The 21,130-nt window shown below is 37.5% G+C and overlaps 1 protein-coding gene across 5 annotated transcripts in view; it reads right to left on the bottom strand.

Annotated features, from left to right (window-relative positions):
* Fndc3b (fibronectin type III domain containing 3B) overlaps positions 1-21,130 on the bottom strand; it is a 335,107-nt gene that overhangs the window by 245,615 nt on the left and 68,362 nt on the right. For all 5 annotated transcript variants that reach the window (XM_026394977.2, XM_077795313.1, XM_026394979.2 and 2 more), the window contains exon 2: positions 17,697-17,838. In XM_026394977.2, coding sequence (XP_026250762.1) covers positions 17,697-17,810 — 114 coding nt within the window. In that variant the 5' untranslated portion in view covers positions 17,811-17,838. The remainder of the gene's footprint in view (positions 1-17,696; positions 17,839-21,130) is intronic.

Genomic DNA, 21,130 nt, shown 5'->3' with positions numbered 1-21,130 from the left:
CCAAATTAAGTTAAAAGCCTCTTTTAAGACAGCCATAAACACCTGAATTTGAATTTCGATTATAGGACTTTCAAAACAAAGACCAAGAACATAAAAGGCCAAAATTCCAAGTAAGCTTTATGGTAGTACCTTCCCCAAGAGTAATAATTGCCAAACATCCATACAGGATTGGAGCACCACCATGACTATTTAAATAGTTTTCCTTTTGTTTTATTAAATACATTTTTCTAAGAGCAGTTGAAAGCCAAAAATATAACTTGTCTTCCCTACACCTGAATTCTCAAGCTGGGTTTTGGCCACAATAATGGGAATCAGCAGCTAAGGCCACTTCCAACCTACCAGCTCAACTCAACAGTTAATATGCTCTGCACACTGAATCTAGCACATCTCACTCCATTTAGATCCAGCTACCTCATGTCTGGTTTTGATCAGCTGAGGCTGAGCAACATGATCCCCCACTGATGTGCTAATTAATGTCACACAGCTCTACAATGAAACTTCATTGAACCTAAACAAGCAACTGTTAATTTTGCAATCATTGGACCAGTGAGGAAAGTTATTTAACTGCCTATATTCCAATAGTCTACCACTTTTTAAACCCATTTTAGTGTTGGTTATGTATGCAGATAACACTGTTCTTCTCCTTAAGATTTAAGAAAAGAATATGCTCATAAACAATGATCCTATCTTTCTGACAGAATATTATTTTCCCATATTTTGTCATTAGAATCATTTTATAATCAACTTCTCCATATTTCTAAAATTTCTTAATTGCTTGAAATTAATACTATTGTTACCTTATTTTTGTGTTCATTAACATAGTTCTAGAATTTTGGAAGGGTTTGAGGGAAGAGAAAGAAAGATCCCTCCCCACCCCAATGTATAGAATATATCACCTATTCAGACCTTGACTTTGCATAGATTATATTACCCTTTATTAAATCAAAACATAATGCAATTACCAAAACCTTAGTCATTCCATTCAACTTTACAAATATTTACTGAGTTAACACCTACTGCCAGGCACTTTATTAAGCACTGATGATTCTATATGGGATTGATGAAATCCTACCCATCTTGTGTGTTGGTGCTATAGTACAGAAATATGCTTACCTGTAACAAAATATGATTATATGCTGGTAAGTGCTATAGAAACTGATGAAACCATCTAGAAATCAGGAGAAGTTGTAGTTGGGAGTGACATTTAAAGGAAGAATAGTCACAGCACAGTGACACACACCTGTAATCCCAGCTGAGGCAGGAAGATCACCAAGTTTGAGGCCAGTCTCACTATTTAGGGAGATCCTATCTCAAAATAAAAAATAAAGAGGGCTGGGATGTAGCTCAGTGGTAGAGCATCCCTGGGTTCTCTCCCCCATGCTACAAAAAAAGGGGTTGGGGCATATTGGAGAATGCAAATGGATAAGCAAAAGAACAATTGTACAAGTAAACACAGAGGCCTGAATAGTGTGATGTGTTTAACAAAGGATAGAATTCTGACATGGCTGTCAGGATACGTAAACAGGACAGAGGGACAAAGATAAAAACTGCAGGGGCAGACAGGGCTTTCTCAAAACAGTCTTGTTGGATCTACTTAAAATTCTGGACTTTATCCTGTGAACAGCAATACAGCTGCATTAGTAGACAACTCACAACAGTGAGAACTCAAACTTAGAGGCCAACACTAGACCTGTGGAGCCCAGCAAAAAGATGTTGGTGAAACATCCATCTGCAATGTAATTCAGGAATTCCACCATAAGAATTTGTAAAAATAACTAATAGATCAAATGCTATGGCTATCCAGATCTCAGGGCATGCTGCAGTACAGTTCCCCTCAACCTTTCTACCAACACGGGGGTTCCTAAAATTGTGGAGGTAATGTGTATGGCTCTCCAAGCCACAGCTACCTCATATCACTATAATCCTGTTATCTTCTGCCATTCTCATTTCCATCAGTGCTGCCACCTGCATGTCTCTCTCATGCCTTTTCCTTCTAGGCTTTTTCTGTCCCTTGGTATTTGTTTCTCTTTGGTTTCTTGGGTTTTGCTCTAAAAAACTAATTTCCAAAAGCATTCAACAGCCAGCCTAGTACTCCTTCCCTTTACCTCATGCAACTTCTCAAGTAGTCGAGTCGCAGTGGACTATTCTTTCCCACCTACAATGTTTTCCATTGCTTTGCTGACCAAACAGAAAGGAGTATGAGGGGAAATACTGCAAAACAAAATTCTGAGTCTCGGAGAATCAGTACACTACTTTCTTTCAAAAGTCCAACATTAATCATACCCCGAAATATCTTTGATTTCTAAGTAATTCTATTTTAAACCAGTTAGTTGAGTTTCTTATTTCTTGACATTATAATTTTACCTTTATCATATTTATATATATACATACATTATATATTATATATATATATATTATTGAGTTATTTCTTGACATTATAATTTTACCTTTATCATATTATATATATATTTATATATATATTCAGTTTTTTCAATTAAAAAAATTTTTAATTGAAAAAACTGAATCCTAAAGACATTCAACATTTCAAAATATAAGTACATGCTATTACATGTTTAAGTTTCTTTTTCCCGCCATACTAAATTTAAAATTAGAAAGGGTTCAGGTCAGAGCTGTCTTCTGAGTAACATTACAAGTATATAAAAACTGAATAGTTAAGTCACTCTCTGCTAGCCTCCTTTAGCTTCAACTCATCTTTGAGCTGTTTAAAAATCAACTAGGAGACAACTAGGGATGTATTCACAAGATCCATAGTGAGAAGAGCAAGTGAGACAGATGAAGTTGAGTCCCAGCTCTGCCAGGCAGGCCACATAGCCTGTCCATCCCTCATTTCCTCACCTGTAAAAATGATTAACTACCTCACAGTCTAGTCTGCTCCACAGAACAGAGCAGCCTAGGGCAGGCCGTTAACCATAATATAAGCTCTATACAAAACTGTTATTAATACTTTCTTCAAAACCCTAACAGTGACAAAGTCTTAATTAATAAAAATGAGACACCCCCAAAAAAATTTTTATCAAATCTGCTGTTTCATGTTCTCAATAAAAACCAAAAACAGCCAATTCCCACCTCTGTCCAGAGCTTCTGTTGGAGAAACATTCTGGCTCTCCTTGGAAAGATTCACCTCCTAGCTCATCACACACCAGTATCTATCTGTTCAGCTTCCTTAGATCCCAGCAACAGAGTAACTTCGGAATCTATTCACCGAAGTTCTGAAATCTAAGCCCCTTACAACTATAAAATGGTTTGGATTACTTGGAAATGCTTCTGATTAAGATTATCATAAAGCAAATCATCAAGACAAAGTAATAACAGTAACACCACAGAATGTAACAATTTTCTAAAGTTCAGGAGAAGACACTCCCTCTCTGGTTATTTTCTGACCCAAAGGCTGCTCTGTCAAAGCACATGGAAGAATTAAACTCTTCTTTAACATCTCCAAGAAACATCAGGTATTTGTCTTTTTAGACCTTAAAGAAATTAGTTTGAGATATTATCTAGCACAAAATCCAGGGAAACAAAATGAAACAGTTGGATACTTAAAACTAATAAAAAGTTTAAAGAAACTATCCAGATTTAAGATTTCAAGGCAAACAGATTGAAAGTGCTTTTTCAAAATGTAATGCTTCAGAGCTGGAGACATAGTTCAGTAGTTAGAGTACAGCCTAGTGTGTGCAAGGCCCTGCATTCAATTTCAGATACCACAAAAAAAAAAAAGAAAGAAAGAAAAGAAAAAAAAATTCTTTCAGATGTTTCTTTCTAATATAAAGCTAGATCTAGTACTAAAGCTCTGTTAAGAAAATGTTGGAAAGTCACACGCACTTTTATTCTCAATCTTGGAAGAATCACATCCTTGAGTACATACACATACCAACTTGAACAAATGAACAGCAGATCATTCCAATTCTTCCCTCATTCTGCGCCAAGTCCAAACTCAGGACTGACACTAGTCTCTGTAGAGTGCGAAGGAAAAATGTGACAAGGATTTTCCAGCCAGCCACGCCCCTCCTCCCTGCATGCCCTGAACACATACAAACACATAGCTGATTCTATGCACGTCTAATTCGGGGCCAGTTTATGCACCATGACATCAGTGCAGTATAGTGAGCCAAGTTTAAACTCCATCTGGGACAAATAATGTCCAGGCACACTGTGACTTCTTTTGTTTATATACACTGACTAAATATGTCTTGGTGGTAAATGAACTAACTCCTAAGATTTATTTCCCAAGGCCTCCAAAACAATATTCTGCACCCTGAAGCAACTCCTTGCCTCCAGTTTCTTTCCAAGGCTATGAGCAAGTGATTTTTAACAGAACACATGATTTTGAAACATATAATTAACATCTTGAGGAGAGTCAAAGTCCAAACAGCCCTTCATTAATCTCAAACAAAGAAAATGAGAAACTCACTAGCAAATGGGTGTGGTGGGACAGTTCACAGTACAAATACTGCAGGAAGCTTAATTCTATATTTCCCTTGGAGAACAGGAAAAGTAGAGGTGAGAAATCTAAGAAATGGTAGTGTGGCAAACTGGCTATCATTTTTCTTTTTGGAAAATAAACTCAGGGTTTTTTTTTTTTTTTGGTTTTTTATTCTGGCATTACTTAAGAGAAATAATTATAAATTCAAAATGAAAAACCACCAACAGAATCAAGTCTTATAAGTAAGTTTCTATATTTCTTTAGTTTCAAAAAAAAATGTTGAATGGAAATGAAGGGTGGAGTTTGGGAGCAGAAGGCAGGCAGAAAAGCCCTCCTGGCTCCCTGTGTGAAACTGCTCAGAGGAGGAACTCTACCACACTTCTGTGGTCACCACTATCTCTCAGCAGCTACTTTGGCAAGGAAATTGCTCCCTTGCTACTAAGCTCAGGGAGAGAACAATTCGCTAAAGAGAGCCCCAGGGTGACCTGGGCTGGGCTCTGAGGACTTGGCTCCCAACTCCTGCTCCAAATCTGCCCCCCAGGCCTTCAGCCACTGCTTAGTTCTCATATCTCAGTTCTCATATCTCAAAGCCAGAATCACTGCCACCTTCTGGAGTTAATGTAGAGGCCACATAAGTTAATGAAAAGGAACAACCTTCTTTGTCAACTTGCTATTTACTACTGTGCAAAGCCCATCCCATATCTCCCCAGTTGTTTGCCTGAACAAGACTAACAGTGAGTGTATGCCCTACCCAGGCAGCACCATCTCCCCAGAAGGTAGGACCCACATTTGGAAGAGGACCTAAATGGAATCAAATCCCGCCCCTATGATTTGCCTGATAAAAGTATTAACCTTTCTCACTTCATATTCTGTCCATAAAGATGACTGCCACCTTTTAGAGTATATGAATACTGGATAAAATGATGTATGTAAGTGCTTAGCATTGGTTTTAGGAACTCATCAGTCCACAAATGGTTACTATTCCTTCTCTCCACAGCAGAAGGAACAAAGAAACCAAAGTACCTACTAAAAGTCATTCTTTCCAAGAATTTATCATCCACAAATAAGCACCCAATTAAAAGTCATTAAGACCAAAAGTCTTCTGGTGATCAGGAAGATTACAAAGTAAAATTCAAGTTTGCAGTAAATGCCAAAAAATTTAGTCAAACACTTGGCAATCTTCAAGTGTTGAAAATCTGACTTCTAACATATCTTTTACATTGGTATACCCCTGAAATCTGTGTAACGTCAAACTCACACAATCTTTTGTCCCACAGTTCCCTGAAGGTTTTAGAATAATTATTAGGAAAGGAACCATTGTCCACCTCAAAGAAGGAGTTCACACCTGGCATGTGCTTCTACAAGTCTAATGGGTGAAGGCTCTTTGAAGGCTCTTTGGAATTCAAAGGGTGCTTGGTGTGTGGGGAGGTCACTGCAATGTGGAGAACCCTCAGTGCCTGGCCCAGGAGCACACCATTTTCAAAACAAGAAAACAGAAACTCTAAGAAGTCAATTGGATGACAACACCCAGTTACTACAGGAGAATGTCCTGTCATCCAACTCTACCCTTGACTGATTCCCCGGGTCCTTAAAAGAGATAAAATTCACAGGCAAGATATTCTATATAAATTTAACATCCAATTTACTATTACAACCTCTAAAGAAAAATACAGATGCCACTGCTTCATAACTCACATTGTAATAGTATATTATATTACAGTTTTACTTTCAGTCATAACTAAAGACACCAAATAAGTTATAAAGGATTCTCTTTGTGTGGGCCTTTTTGCCAAGGTGATGAGAGTTTAACTCATTGTATACCATCGTCCCATTTATGAAACATAAATTGAGCAACAAATATACCATTTATGATAACTTTAAAATATTTATGTTTTTATAGTCTTTTAAGAAAGTAATGTGACTGATTAGTGTGATATTCATGATTATTGGTATCATTAATAACCCTGATAATAAATCATATAATTATGATTTACAACCTATTTTAATGTACTGTGTCAATTTCATTGACACAGTCGCAGAATTGAACACCTGGGACTTTATATAGTTTAATTGGGTCTTAAATAGATCAATTCTGGTAAGGCAAAACAGAAATTTAAGTGGTGAAATCAGAAAAGATGAGTAAGTTGCATCGCTCTGACCCGTCTACCTACCAAACAGTCACTAACTAAAGCACATGCTTTGGTGTATCACAGAGCCTGTTTTCCCATTTTTAAAGCAGTTTCTTGGGAGTCAGGAACTAAGAGTTCTCTACTTTTTATTGATTACCTCTATGCATTGTCCCACTTCAAGCATCCTGGGAACTCCAAAGAGCCTCCACTAATGAGACTTGAAGATAGGAATGAACTAGAATGACAACACTGCCATAGAAAGACCAGAGAAATTCTGAGAAAATAACGTGCTCAGTGCTGAACTGTGCTAATGACAATAATTGGGCAGTTAAGCAGAGACAGCAAAGAACTGGAGGTAACCATGGTCAAGTTTTGGTAGCAGGCTGACTACAGTATTTACACAGCAAAGATGTCATGAAGGTGCCAAGCCTACTACTGGAAGGGAGGGAGGGAGGGAGGGAGGAAAGAAGATATTACTGTGCGCCAAATGTCAGATCTGAAGGAAAATGGATTTGCCCTGTTGTTCAATTATGTAGCATGCTTTAAATGTTTAGGATAAGTCATTAAAAAGTTCTCATGTTTTCTGAGTATGTGTTCTCCAATCCATCTACACTCAAAAATAAAACACAGTTACCTCTAGCTGCTTGCTGACTCCACTGCCCAATTATTTGCGAAGCAGAAGATTTTGGCAAGGTAACTTCCTAAATGCAGATTGTCTGTTTTATCAAAAGGTTATCTAATTAACCAGGAAAAAAAGATTATCTAATTATTCTTGCAAGCAAGGAATGGACAGCATAGTCTGGGAAAGGTGGGGTCAAGTAATTCTGATTAATGATTGTGGGGGGGGGGGGGAATAGCTACTCATAAAACACATTCCCTCTCAAAAGATGATCTGATCTGATGGTTGTTAATGAAAAAGGCCCAGGAATGAGAAGCAATACCAACGTAGGCATTAACACTAAAGCAAAGGTTTCATTCCACACTGAAAGAGATGCAACAAGAAGTAGTCAGGAAACAGTTCCAGAGTAGAATCCATTCAAGAATTGGTAGTTTTTTGACACCTAGGCCTCATAATATTAAGAATACCTTTAATATGCCCTCAACTTCTGGTTCTAATAATTAAATTTTTGTGTTTAAAGATTTCTGCAGTTACATGATCATGTTTGATGTAAGCCTACTGTAATTGTCATTGTTTTTAATCAACTGACATTATTTTGCATATCAGTGTTTATTTACATATTGGTTGTAAACTATACAGTTTGAAAATAATAAACTTTTGTTTCTTTAAATATAAAAAAAAAAAACACTAAAGCAGCACATGAAATTTGTTTTTACTAGGGATCCACCATGTCTAGAGCTTTGAGTTATTCTAACATTAAAGCTGACCAGGAAACAGCTAACAGGCAACTAATTCTGGCCAATACCTGTTTGTTTCTTTCACTAGGGATTGAATTTAGGGGCCCTCTACCACCAAACTACCCACCCTCATCCCTTTATAACTTTTGTTTTGAGACACAGTCTCCTTAAATTGCCCAGGCAGGCCTTCAACTTGCAGATCTCCTGTCTCAGCCTCCCAGGTAGCTGGGATTCAAGGTGTGCCACCACACCCATCAGGCCAATGCCAACTTAAATGGAGGAATTAACATAATCTGAAGGTAGCTAAACCCAAAGTTACTGAAATACAGTATTATGATGCTTAAGCAACTGGCTTCTTGGCAGGCTATTTATTTTTTCATTTGGAAATGAAGGAGAGAAAAAGAATGAGAATGAATATCTGCATTTAGAGCTTAGAGATTAATGTTACTAATTTTATGCAGCTTGCTCACCAGTAGCATGTTCAGAGTGTAATGTATATATTTTACATAGTAACATTTTAAAATCAATCATTTGGACAAAAAAAGGAAAAAGAATCTGCCTACGTGAAATCATTATGTACTAACATATGTCTTAACACATTGTGATACAGAAGCAACTTGTCTTTTTTCCTGTTTGTTTTATATTATTTACTGTATTACAAGATAAGAAGTAGCTATCATATCACACTCAGCATGACAGGGCTGAGGGGTGTAGATCAGTGGAACACTTGCCTGGGGTCAACCCCCAATACTTCAAACAAAACAAAACAAAAGGTAAAAAGAAAGGGAAGGAACGGGACAAAGGTTAAAATCCATCAAATTCAATTTTATCCAAAGAAAATGCTAATCTACAAATGTTTCTTAAAAGTGTCTCATTTAAAAATGGGAAGTTACATACCATGTATGAATAATATGTCAAAATACATTCTACTGTCATGTATAACTAAAAAGAACAAAACTTGCTTCAAAAAGTGACTCATCTAGGTAATACCAAAAAAAAACAAAAGATTACTTCTAAAAAAATATCTCTCATGAGGCACAGTGGCACATACCTGTAATCTCAGCAGCTCAGGAGGCTGAGGCAGGAGGATTTCAAAGCCAGCTTCAGCAATAGCAAGGCACTAACAACTCAATGAGACAATAAATAAAATACAAAATAGTGCTAGGATGTGGCTCAGTGCCTGAGTTCAATTCCTGTCACCAAATAAATAAATAAATAAATCTCGATAAATATTTTAAACACTAAGCTTCTAGAGACTGTAAAACTGAGGTTAAATCCAAGTACTTGCATCTCTGCCCTTGGAACACTCTCACCTTAAATCTGACCAATGTCTCCTAACTAGAGTATAAATAGGAGAACCAAGGCATCTGGTTGTTTCTTTGGTTTTTCCTCTACTGTGGTGAGTGCTCGGTATGGCACTTCTGGGGGTTCAAACACTGTTCACTGAAAACTAGAGGCAAAAAAAAAAGGAATACCAAAACATGAGTCCTGAGTTATAAGAAGTCTAACTGAAACCCTCTCCAAGTCATATCAACCAGAGCTCACTCTAATTCATTTACAAGTCATCATGTAAGAAGAAAATTAAGAGGCTTCATCAGTATAAACTGAGTATCCCCCTAAAACTCTTTACAATGTTTTATTTAAAACATGATACACATGAGAGCAAGATGCAATTTCAAAGATAAAAATGTTAACTATTTCCAGATTCCAAATTTGGATATCTACAGAAGCCAAATTAAGGGAAGTGGCCAGAGTGGGACTGAAGACTGTGTTCCTCAGTGGAAGCAGCCACTGCTCCTTTTTTGCCAGTCAACTGTCATCAAGTGGGAAGCCTGAGCTGGTGTTATCGGATCTTCTCTATTTTTCCCCACTATCCAAATGGGACTTGGTTCTGGAACAACCTGCCTCCTGGTGGACACCAAAACCTAAGGATGCTAAAGTCCCTCATAAAAATGATATAATATCTGGGATTGCGGTTGTATTTCAGTGGTAGAACGCTTGCCTATCATGTGCAAGGCACCAGATTTGATCCTCAGCACCACATAAAAATAAATAAAATAAACGTATTGTGCCCATCTACAACTAAAAATATATATATATTTTAAAAATGGTATAAGATCTGCAAATAACCTTCACATCTGCCTGTACACTTTAAATCTCCTCTAGATGGTTTACGGTAACAAACAAAATGTAAAAAATATTTGTTATGCCGTATTGTTTAGGAAATAATGAAAAGGGGAAGTCTGTACATGTTTAGTACAGAAACTATTTTTTTTTTCATTTCTGTAAATACTTGTGATCCATAGCAGTCAGCTGAATCTAAGGATACAAAATTCAAGGATATGGAGGATCAACTATAATGGCACCTAAATCTTTTTTATTTTATTTAACTATAAAAGTAATTAAAAAACAAAGCCTGTATGACAAATGCAACAAGAAGGCAGTTTTCAAGCCCTGGTTTAGATGAATTAAATTTGTTCATTTCTTTCACCCTTCATCCATTCAGAAAGATTTACTGACTGCTACCTCAGATGCCAGGCACAGCATGAACAAGAGGGAGACAGGCCATATTCTCCCTGAGTTTATAATGGAATCAGACAAAGATTGCAGGAAGTTGAAAACAATCATGTTTTCAAATAATGTTAAAACTGATGTAGAATTTTAAATTGACATTTTTCTGTGGTACAACCTTCCCACACCAGTTATTTTTCTTAATTCTCTCTTTTTTTGAAGGCAGTTTAATATCTAACGTTTGAAGGATCCTGCCTACATCTTCTATCTTCTTATTATTGCCTTTGGCTAATTAAATTCTGAAGTGTCTCTCAACCCAAACAGTCAGAGGTGTCATAATTATATGTCATATGTCCTAATTACTGTGGATGCCACTTAGAACAACACCCTCTAATAATATGGGATCAACATTTTCCTTTAAAAGATTGAGACTCTACATGGGCTATGCCTTTGGGGAAACCTTTGTAGTGAGCAGAACAAGCAATATAATGCAAAGAGGACTGAACAGTCAGAGCATGGACCTGAATCAACTCACATCTTATTCACAGTTAAAAGGAGGCTCTCACTAGCAGGGAGAGCTGCCTTGGCAGCTGGAAAATGGATCCAGTTGAGTTGTGCTTGTGATCTATACATCCATGGAGTCAATAATGCTGAGAAACAGACATGGAGAAGACAGAGTGGACCACTAGACTGGAGCATCAGAGGCCAAAGGAATTCATATCAAGATACAGATGGACACCAAACAGCAAAATTTCAAGGAAAGAGATCATAGCGGGCATGTGATCCCAGTGACTCAGGAAGCTGAGGAAAGAGGATCACAAGTTCAAGGACAGCCTCAGCAATTTAGCAAGACCTCAGCAACTTAGTAAGACCCTGACTCAAAACAGAAAATAGAAAAGATTGGGGTTGTACCACAGTGGTAACATGCCTCTGGGTTCAATCCCTAGTACAAAAGAAAACAAAAAGTTCGTAGATATTATTATGCAGATATGATTAGTGTCTTTGGGTACCCTTAGTACTAGATCTCCATTGCACAGATGATCTTTACAGAGCCTTTTCTTTGAATAAAACAGAAATGGTTACCTGATGTGCAAAGCCTGAATCATAGTTCTAAACTTCACTTCAGTCTCCCCACAGATACTTCTCCTAGTCTGGCCTTTACTCCTGCCTACCTCTCCCACTCCTCAAGCCCTCCTCTGCACTCGCACAGCCCAATTATATTCTGCAATTCAAGCACTTCTGTGGCTTGACATACATGTAAACCAGGATTCATTCTCTCACTGAATTGTTCCTTCCTTTAGGGCAAGAACAGTGCCTATTCATCTTTGTGTCTCTAGCACCTAATACAGCGCTGGCACAGAAGACATTTGATAAATGCTTATTAAAATGAACAAATCTATTATTCAGTCACTCCTTAATCCAGTCATAAATCCTACCCTCTCACTCCTTTCAACTCCATATCTCTGAAGAGAGAGGCTACTAATACCTTGACATTCTAGGCCTCTGTAAGTTGGAATGGGGGAGGGAAGCTGGGTAGCAGTTTGCAGTAAAAATTTTATTTAAATATCTGCACAAGTTATGCATATCTCGTGTATCTTGATGCCAAAGAGTGTGACACAAGACAGCCTTCCCGTGCTTGGTTTTCCAAACTCAACATTTAACCAGCCTAATTCAACTTTCTAGCTTACATCCCAGCCCATAAATAGAATTCTATCACATAAAGGAATGGCTATATAATGTTATCCAGCAATAATAGCTGCAGCCTCTATTTTGACTGCAAGTACCATCTTCATTTGAATATCCTTCATTTTCCAGAGTAGTCTTCCCAAGAGTTGTTCATCCATTTTCTACACTACACGCCTGTAGATTTTCCTTTGTATTGGAATTTCTGAGGAGTAGAAAAAATTTCTTATATACACAAAACTCTTTTGAGTCCCACAATGTGGTAGCTCTTAGGATATTTAAAGAGTAAACCTGTGCAGGCAGAGGATCTGAACTACTGAACAAAAGAAGGAAGCCATCAGGGAAGAGTTATTAAGAAGATATCAACCAGAGCAGAAAAGGTCACTGGACTAGGAGACGCACTTTTGATGTAACAGACATGCCAATGATGAGCACCATCTGAAACATGGAAAGTTTTAATAGGTTTAATGCATCGTCTGGAAATGTGTATTCAAAGGAATGCTCCAGGAAAATTCTGGCTATGGATTCTGTCTAGGGAAATAAGGGTTTCCAAAAAAACAAAGAAATCAAAGGAGAGGGGAGAAAGAAAACCTCACTCTCAGTGAAATGACATGCTAAATGCTAATCACCAGGAAAAGGCAAAAGTCCAGAGAATGGAAATAACTGAAGGCAACTCCTATCTCTCAGGGCAAGTTGGTGACATGCTATCCTGAGCTGGTAAGAGACAGATTTTCTGTCTACATTTCAGGAGATCTGCCTCCTAAAGGAGAGGCAACCAAAACACTCACTAGCAATTAATAATCTATCTGCTTAAAATATAAATAATAAAAATAAAAATAATATAGTAGGACAAACAGAATATTTACTAGGAAAACAATAAAGAGAAAATATTTATTAGGTGCCCTCTACGTTCTGAATGCTGGTCAGGATAAAGAAGCATCTAACCCAGTCCCCATCCCACCAAGACTGACCTTCAGTGAATATATACATCAAGGACCACCAAAACTACAGGAATGTAAGGTGGCACTGTACCCTTATTTAAGTTGTAAATGCCCACATTAAATTAGCAAACCAGTAAACCCTACCTACCTTATGTGAGTACTTCTGCTCTTAACCTAATGTTGTCTTCATTTAACTGGTGGCTGCTATAATACTTCTTCAGAGATTATTAAAATATTAAACCAATATTAATACTCAGAAATTGAGCTGCAATTTTCTCTTTCATGCTCAAAACTAGCTGCTACATCTTTAAATCTCTAAGGGGTCCCACAAGTCCACAATAAAGACAATTAAATCAATACACCATTCAGTTCTGAATATGTCAACACTGGCACCAATCTTTTGCTTACTGGAGGATATTCACCATTATTTATATAATCACACATTAAAAATTCAAATCAAAATCTGATTTATATAACGAGTATATAATTAGGCTTATTGGGAAGCAAACTTTATTTAGTTATGCTGGGGCATAATTATCCAAAAATAGACAAAATTGTAGGTTAAAAACAAGCAGTGGTACTTTATTTAGAAAACAGTATTTTGAAATAAAGCTCTTTAATTTCTCTTTTAGTTATATATCCAAGAGAAATGAAAATATATGTCCACATAAGAATTTGCACATGAATGTTCATAAGCAGAGGTATTCATAATACCAAAAGGAGAAACAACCAAATGTCTATCAGTTAATGAATGGATTAATAAAATGTTATATCCATACAAAGGAAGGAATGCTATTTAGTAATAAAAAAGGGATGAAGTAGTGATACGTGTTTCAAAATGGACAAACTTTAAAAACATAATGCTAAGTGAAAGATGACAAACACAAAAGTCAAATACTGCATGATATCATTTATATGCTATGTCCAGAATGGGCAGTATCTACAGAGAAAGCAGATTAGTAGCTCCTGAGAATGGACAGAGAAATGGGGGACAGGGAGCAACTGCTGCTAAGTCTCTGTTTAGGGAAGAAAAACATGTTCTAAGTTAGTTGTAGTCAGAGCTGTATAATTCTGTGAATATACTGAATTCCACTGGGTGTATATTTAAGTGGGTGAATTATATGGCAAGTGGATTATATCTCAATAAAGCTGCAGAATAAGTAAAGCTGTGGGGTAAGTTGCTTCTGTTCACCTTGTGTTCTGTTATTTATTTTTTAGATGATGATATATTTTTTAAAAAGCTTTATTCATAATAAAAATGAATTTCCTTTTTAAAGTATCATCTATTTTACTGTTCTCCCTTTCCTGCTACCTACATGAAGACAAACCAAGGTTTCAAACTTAACATGACTTCAAATTATGAAAATTAACAGCATCTTTTATTTAGAAAACTAGAACACAACAGAGAAACTTGCCAAGAACTAACCCTAATTAAATCCAGAAACCTTTAGGACAGAAATACTAAGGAGGAGGGCTGTGGGAACCAAAGAGCTTTCTCAAAACTGTGTGGTTCTTTTGCATATATAGAAATGTTTATTATGTCCTTTCCACAGCTGCAAAGTATTAAGAATGCTGTAAACACATACAAGGTAAGCTTCCCCATATGCATGCCTCAAAGACATTCACAGAGAATCTGTGGCCAGAGGGCAGCACTTTACAAGGGTTTTATCTGAGAAGTGGCCACAGTGCCACCTGTCTTAAAAGTGTCACTTCCAAGAGGTTTGTCACACAATGCCTACGATGTCCATCTTGAAGTCATTCCTATGCCTCCAAAAGGTTCTTGTTAAGATGAAAATGTGTGCTGGCATATATACCTAATTAAAATAAATAGATAGATAGATAGACAGACAGATAGTTAGAAAGAAGAAATGAGGCAGGGGAAGATGAGAATGTGTTGCCTCAGAGAGTGAGCACAGGAAAAGCCTCAGAAAACATTCATATAGTTGGAGGTCCCCCTCCATCACTCCGTTTTCCCCACTTCTCTGCTGTTTTGGGTTCTGCTGGCTCCCCCAGTCTATCTTCCTCAAGTGCCTCAGCCCAAGTTCCACACATAGGCTCCAGGACTGCACACACTCACCCAGGCCAATAACAAACATTGGGATGCAAAGAAGCAGGCAGACGCTTGAAGGAATAAGGAGACACAGATGGAAACTTTGGGGACACAAAATGGATGAAAAATATCAGGCACATGGGCCATTGTCTAGGCTGAGCCACAGTGACAGAGTAGCAACATCAAAGGACAATAAATCTTGGGTTTGGTCCTGCTGAGAGGGGTGTTTCAAACAGACTTTGCCCACTTAACAATTTTGCCCCATTAAGGGAAATTCAAGGTTAATACCAATCAATACGTTGGCCCACACAACCTATAAATCTATGCTTCCAGCACGACCAACTGAAACATTTCTTTCCTGTGAGATTTTTGTAAAGTATACAAAGAAAGCTTGATATTTATTTATAAAACATAAATTAACAGATTTTCCCTTCAGCTTTAGAGAAAGCTTCCTAGATGCAATGAAAATGTGCCTTTATTATCCCAAATTATTAAGCAGCTTCTACTTAAGAGTTGAGGTCAGATATGGAGTAGGAAATGCCACATGGCTTTCTGAGGAAGGCCATAGCTTTTGGTCACATCTATGGGCAAAGGAGTTCACTTCTGAAGGGAAAACTGGAAAATTCTGAAACTGAGGGCTCTTTATGCAGGCTAATAAACTACAAAAGGCCATTCTGGGCACAGTGAATCATAGCAATGAGGGAGAAATCACCAAAACACAAAAATGGTGCACAACAACATGGATAGGTTGCTTTAGGTCGCCAGGCGACAAGCAGAATTCGATGACTACATTTGGGAGACCTTAACTGCTTTCCAAGTTTAGTCAAGTTCCAGTGTCTTATCTTTTTTAGTCCTTTTAATTAGTAAAAAGAAGGGAGAGCAAACAACTGTTATCTTGAAACCACTCACAGCATTTTGAGGCCTCCCACGAATGGCTGGGGCATAGTGAGCAGAAGAGTGCCAGAGAAGAAGACAGAGGCCAGGACTGGCCATGAAACGCTGCCTGGCCACACACTGCAGTCGGGTTTCATTCTAGCTGTGTAACAGGGCAGAGTTAAGGACAGCACTGACAAAATACACTTTATATTTTAAAAAGATCACTCCAGCTACTGAAGGCAAATGCTTTCTGGTAGGACAACAGTAGAAGCAGAGATCAGCAAGAAGGACCATCCTACCCAGGTGGGATAATGGCTTGGGGTACAGTAGTGGTTGGGGGAATGAAGTAGATCCAGTGAAGTATGGACTTGGCAAACATCAGCTAAAAGACTGGAAGAAGGAGGTTAGAAGACACAATGGAAACTGTGGCGCTAAAGAGGAAGGGGAGGTTGGGAAGAAGAGGCAGTGAGCACAGCTCCACTTAAAGAAGCACTGCTACAAGCGGGGAGGCGGGGGAAGAGGCGAAATAGGCGGTGACTAGAGGGGGATGAAGCAAGGGAGGGGTTGATTTGTTTGGGTGTGGTGAGGTGTAATTGTGTGTTTAAAAGAGAAGACACTATCATATGTTGGCAGACACAATCCAGTATAGAAAGAGGTGGGGGTATCAAGAAGGGAGATAGTCGCATGGTGGTGAGAAGGAATGAAATTTATCCAAATCACTATCATTTACTAAGCACCTATTAGATGTTCTTCACTCTTAAGAGATTCACAATCTAATGCAGGAAAGAGAAATATAAATTATTAAGCAGTAAGGTAATATCCCAACAAAGGCATTTACAAAGTATCAACATACTGTGATGGAACATTAATGTACTATGATAGATGGGGAGGGCATGAACTTACATCAAATAAATGACTGATTAACTTACCTAAATTATTAATATATTTTAAGTAAATATTTTAAGCAATTACTCCAAATTCTACTATTCATAAAACAAGGATTTTTATGCTGCTAAAAAAATGCAAAGTATTTATTTAGTTACAAAACAAAGCAAACCCAATATTTATAATCGATAAAAAAAATTAATGTTATCAGAAAATGGTTCAGTTCCTAATGGTTTCTAAGTTTTCCTTATAGCTTAAATATTTTCTGTAAGTGCTATATGATTGAGCTCAGAAGTAACTTTTTATTCTATAATGTTAAGTAACTAACAACAAAGAAATTTAAAAAAAAAAAAAAACACCCTACTTTTTATAAGCTACACATGTGGATGGATTTTTTCAAGAGCTAGAGGGACTCATCCTAATCTGTACATTTTCATACTGACCTGTACATTTTGTCAAGTTCATTCCTATGTGAAATCAAACCTGACCCTCAGAGCATTCTGCTCTGGCCAATCCAGCAAATCAAACACAATATATGACATGAATAAATAGTCACTTTACTCCAAAGACTTACACATGGTCTCAAAATGACTCATTTTAAAAAACACATATTTTTTGATGCTTCAAGAATACTCACTGGATGAGGTAAGATTTGTTATTTCCAAAAACAATTCCTAATACTTTTTTAAACATAGCAACTTTATAACAAAAATATTTCTAGAAATACCCAGGTTCAAAATTGAAGACCTTTGAATCCCAAAATAAATTAAACACTGGGTTAATGCTGTTAATTTGATTTAAAATTTCCCTCTTACAACACCAACCTGCTGGGCTGCTTCTCCATTCACCAAGTGAGGAGGCATCATGGTTACCTCTCCATTCAGCAGTGGTGGCAGTTCCAGAGGGATTTGGTCGGTCATCATCATTGTGACATACATTCATGGAGAATTTCCCTCAACTGGCTTCCTGCAAAAAAGAACCATCATTTTTTAAAAAAGAAAAAAAAAGACACAAAAATCCCCTGTAACATAAGTCACATAAGTTAGCCATCATGAAGTCTTCTGAATCCCAAATTATTCTAATCACAGAGAATTATTATTATTGTGCAAGGCCCAAGGAGGGACAGGGAAAAGGCAAGGAAATAGTCTGAACTGGGAGACCAAAACCAGAGTCTCCAAGTAGCAACATAAACAGAACTCTTAGGCCTCAACTTTGTCATTCAGTTATAAACTTTTAAAATCTGAATAATAATAACCACCCTACCCCAGAGAGCTTTCTGAGAATAAAGCAATATTTTGACATGGAAAAAATGCCAAACAAAAACTGTTATAGTATCATTTTCTTTAAGTCACTACAGAATGACCTATACTTATTAATCATTATAATTTTCCCCCTTTCATTAGGATCAAAATAATACACATAAGCATGTAATCCAAACAAGTAAACCAAGGCTAAGTATATATACTATTGCTGTAATTTCTGACTGAGTCATTAATTTACTAATTACTCATGTTCTAATTATTTCTCCCCCATCACTTCCTTGACTTGAATTTATAACTTGTTACATATTAACCTTTTATTTATAGGTTTACATCTAGAGCTTTCCCCTGTCTCAGATATGCCCATGACCTCCTGTGCAGAGTTGGGCTCAAAGGCAGACGCCACTGTTTCCACAGAATAAATGAAACTCATACCCATATTCAAAATAACACAATGCCCACTTGCATTCCATATTAGTACTTGCCTCCTGATGTATTTAGCTTTTCAATACAATAGGAAGAAAATAATAATAAATTATAGGAAGAAAATAATAGTAAATTCCTATTGAAAATTATAACTTGTTCCTTTTTCTTCCTAAAAAACTAAAAATGATGCCTAAAAAACTTGCACAGCTGGGCTCGGTGGTGCACGCCTACAATCCCAGCAGTTTAGGAGACTGAGGGAGGAGGATCTCAAGTTTGAAGTCAGCCTTAGCAATAGTGAGGCACTAAGCAACTCATTGAGACCCAGTCTCTAAATAAAATACAAAATAGGGCTGGGGATAAGGCTCAGTGGTTGAGTACCTCTGAGTTCAATCCCTAGCCACCCCTCGCCCCCACCAAAAAAAAAGCTGTAGCACAATAAGTTTAGCAGCACAGACAAAGAAGAATAAAACACAATTTTAAATTATTTCAGAAACAAATTACCATAAAGTTAAATTTTTATTATACATAAAAACATCCCCAAAATTTCAAATTCAAGGATATTTGGCCAATGAATCTTTTAGTACTCAATAACCAAATCAATCAAAACAGTACAGCAAATCCTTTAATGAATGCCTTGAATTTGTCTCAGGTGTGATATAAATAAGATATTCTCATTCTTAACTCCATCCTGAACATTAAATATGCCTCCCCCCTCTTCCTTCCATCCAAAAGAAATAGTTTCCTTGGACATATTAAGTAATGCATAAAAGCCACCCAAGAGATTATAAACTTTTTATTTTAAATAGGTTAATTTTACACTATTCATTATAACCCCATTTGGAGAAACTAATTATTTAAGCACCAAACAAGGAGGTCTTGTCCCAACTAGAGAAGCACATTCCATAATAACAGGTCTTATAATTCAGTGTTAATAGTACCATCATGCTGTTTTATGAGGCAATTACTCAGTTCCTAAGTAAATAAAAGTACAAAAGCTTAAAGACCAATAGTTTATCCTGATGAAGGAAATGTAGTCTCTACATTAAAACTAAGGTAATCCTACTGACACTAGCATGACATAACTGACTTTAAGTAACTGATAATCAAGAAGAAAAGCTAATGTCCAGGAGGGAAGAACGACTACTCTTTCTCAAATTGATACTACACAGGCCTGTTTCTTAAGTGTGATGCTTAATGTTTCTTCAAAACGGCAGGCTGGATCCCTGAGTAGTGAGTTGTAAAATATATTAGGGGTCTGAGTACAAGGATCCGGGGGTGAAGAATCACTCTACTCATTTCCACTTTTCCCCCACTCCTTCCAAACAAAGGAGATCCTGGCACTTGCTAGAAGTTGTGGTGCAGACTGCAGATCTCTGCTGTCTCTCCCTTCCCTCTGCTACAGCAGTGAGCAACAAGATCATCTCCTAGACCAGAGGGAACCATCTCTCTGTCACCCAACAAGGCAGAAGAAACAAGCCAATTCATGGCCTGCACCAAGGTCTGACCAGCTTCTATAATAGGCCCTACTATTAGGCCAGAGTACAGAGAATAATGATATACTTTAGAGCACTGTAGGGGCCAGGGGATGGCGGTCCTTAGAACCTGCTTCCAGCCAAAGCTATTTATGTTCCATATGGTCCAACTCAGAAAGCCAAAGTTTTTAAAATTGGGATTTGAGCCTCAATTCAATTAACAGTACTATTTTGTTCCTATTTATCATTTCTTTTGTGGTTTCTAGGGGATAGAACACAGGTTCTGAAAATTCAGGTAGTCTTGGTCCCCTGTCCCCAATACCAATGAATGTCTTCACAACGATGCCCGTTTAAGAAACCTTACGGTTGGCATCATTTTAAATAACAGGACTTGCTAATGACAAGACATAACAATCCAGCCCCAGTAAGCAGCAACCCTAAGCACAGACGTCAAGTCCAAAGTAGGGAGTTAGATGCCATGTTCTGCATGAGTGGGTTAAGGTGGATGGACCTCAAGGGAGCAGGTCCACAAAAGTCTTACAGATAGATGTAGAATAGAGTATGGGGAACAAAAAAAGAGTTGCAAAAAAACATCCTTTTTTTTTCTTTTGGTGGTGGTACCAGGGATTGAATCCAGGGTGCTCTACCACTGAGCTACATCTCAAGCCCTTTTTGGTTTTTTATTTTGAGACAGGGTCTCTCTAAGTTGTCCAAGCTAGCCTTGAATTCACAATTCTCTTGCCTCAGCCTCCTCTGTCTCTGGGATTACAGACATGCACCACTGTGCCCCGCTGCAAAAATATCTCTTTTAGTATTGGATTTTACGCCCAAGAAATTGCATCCATTGGCACCAGGAGATCATTGTGTTTACTTTCAAATACTTTTTAGGCAACTTTGGATAAGATGCCTAAAACTTCTTTTCCTACTAGACAATGGATTATCAACTTCCATCACTATTCAATAATGTGGTTATTACACATTACTGAGAAGGAAATAGGAGAAGGGAAGACAGAGGAACTATACAGTCAACTGTATGTCCACACACTCCTGAGGAAGTACAGGGGGGATTTATGAACATTATCCATTCAGAATGCTGCAGCT

This window comes from Urocitellus parryii, chromosome 2 (assembly GCF_045843805.1).
Source record: "Urocitellus parryii isolate mUroPar1 chromosome 2, mUroPar1.hap1, whole genome shotgun sequence".
Classification (NCBI taxonomy): Eukaryota; Metazoa; Chordata; class Mammalia; order Rodentia; family Sciuridae; genus Urocitellus; species Urocitellus parryii.
The sequence above is the reverse complement of the archived record's forward strand: the minus strand, read 5'-3'. Positions and strand labels throughout refer to the sequence as shown.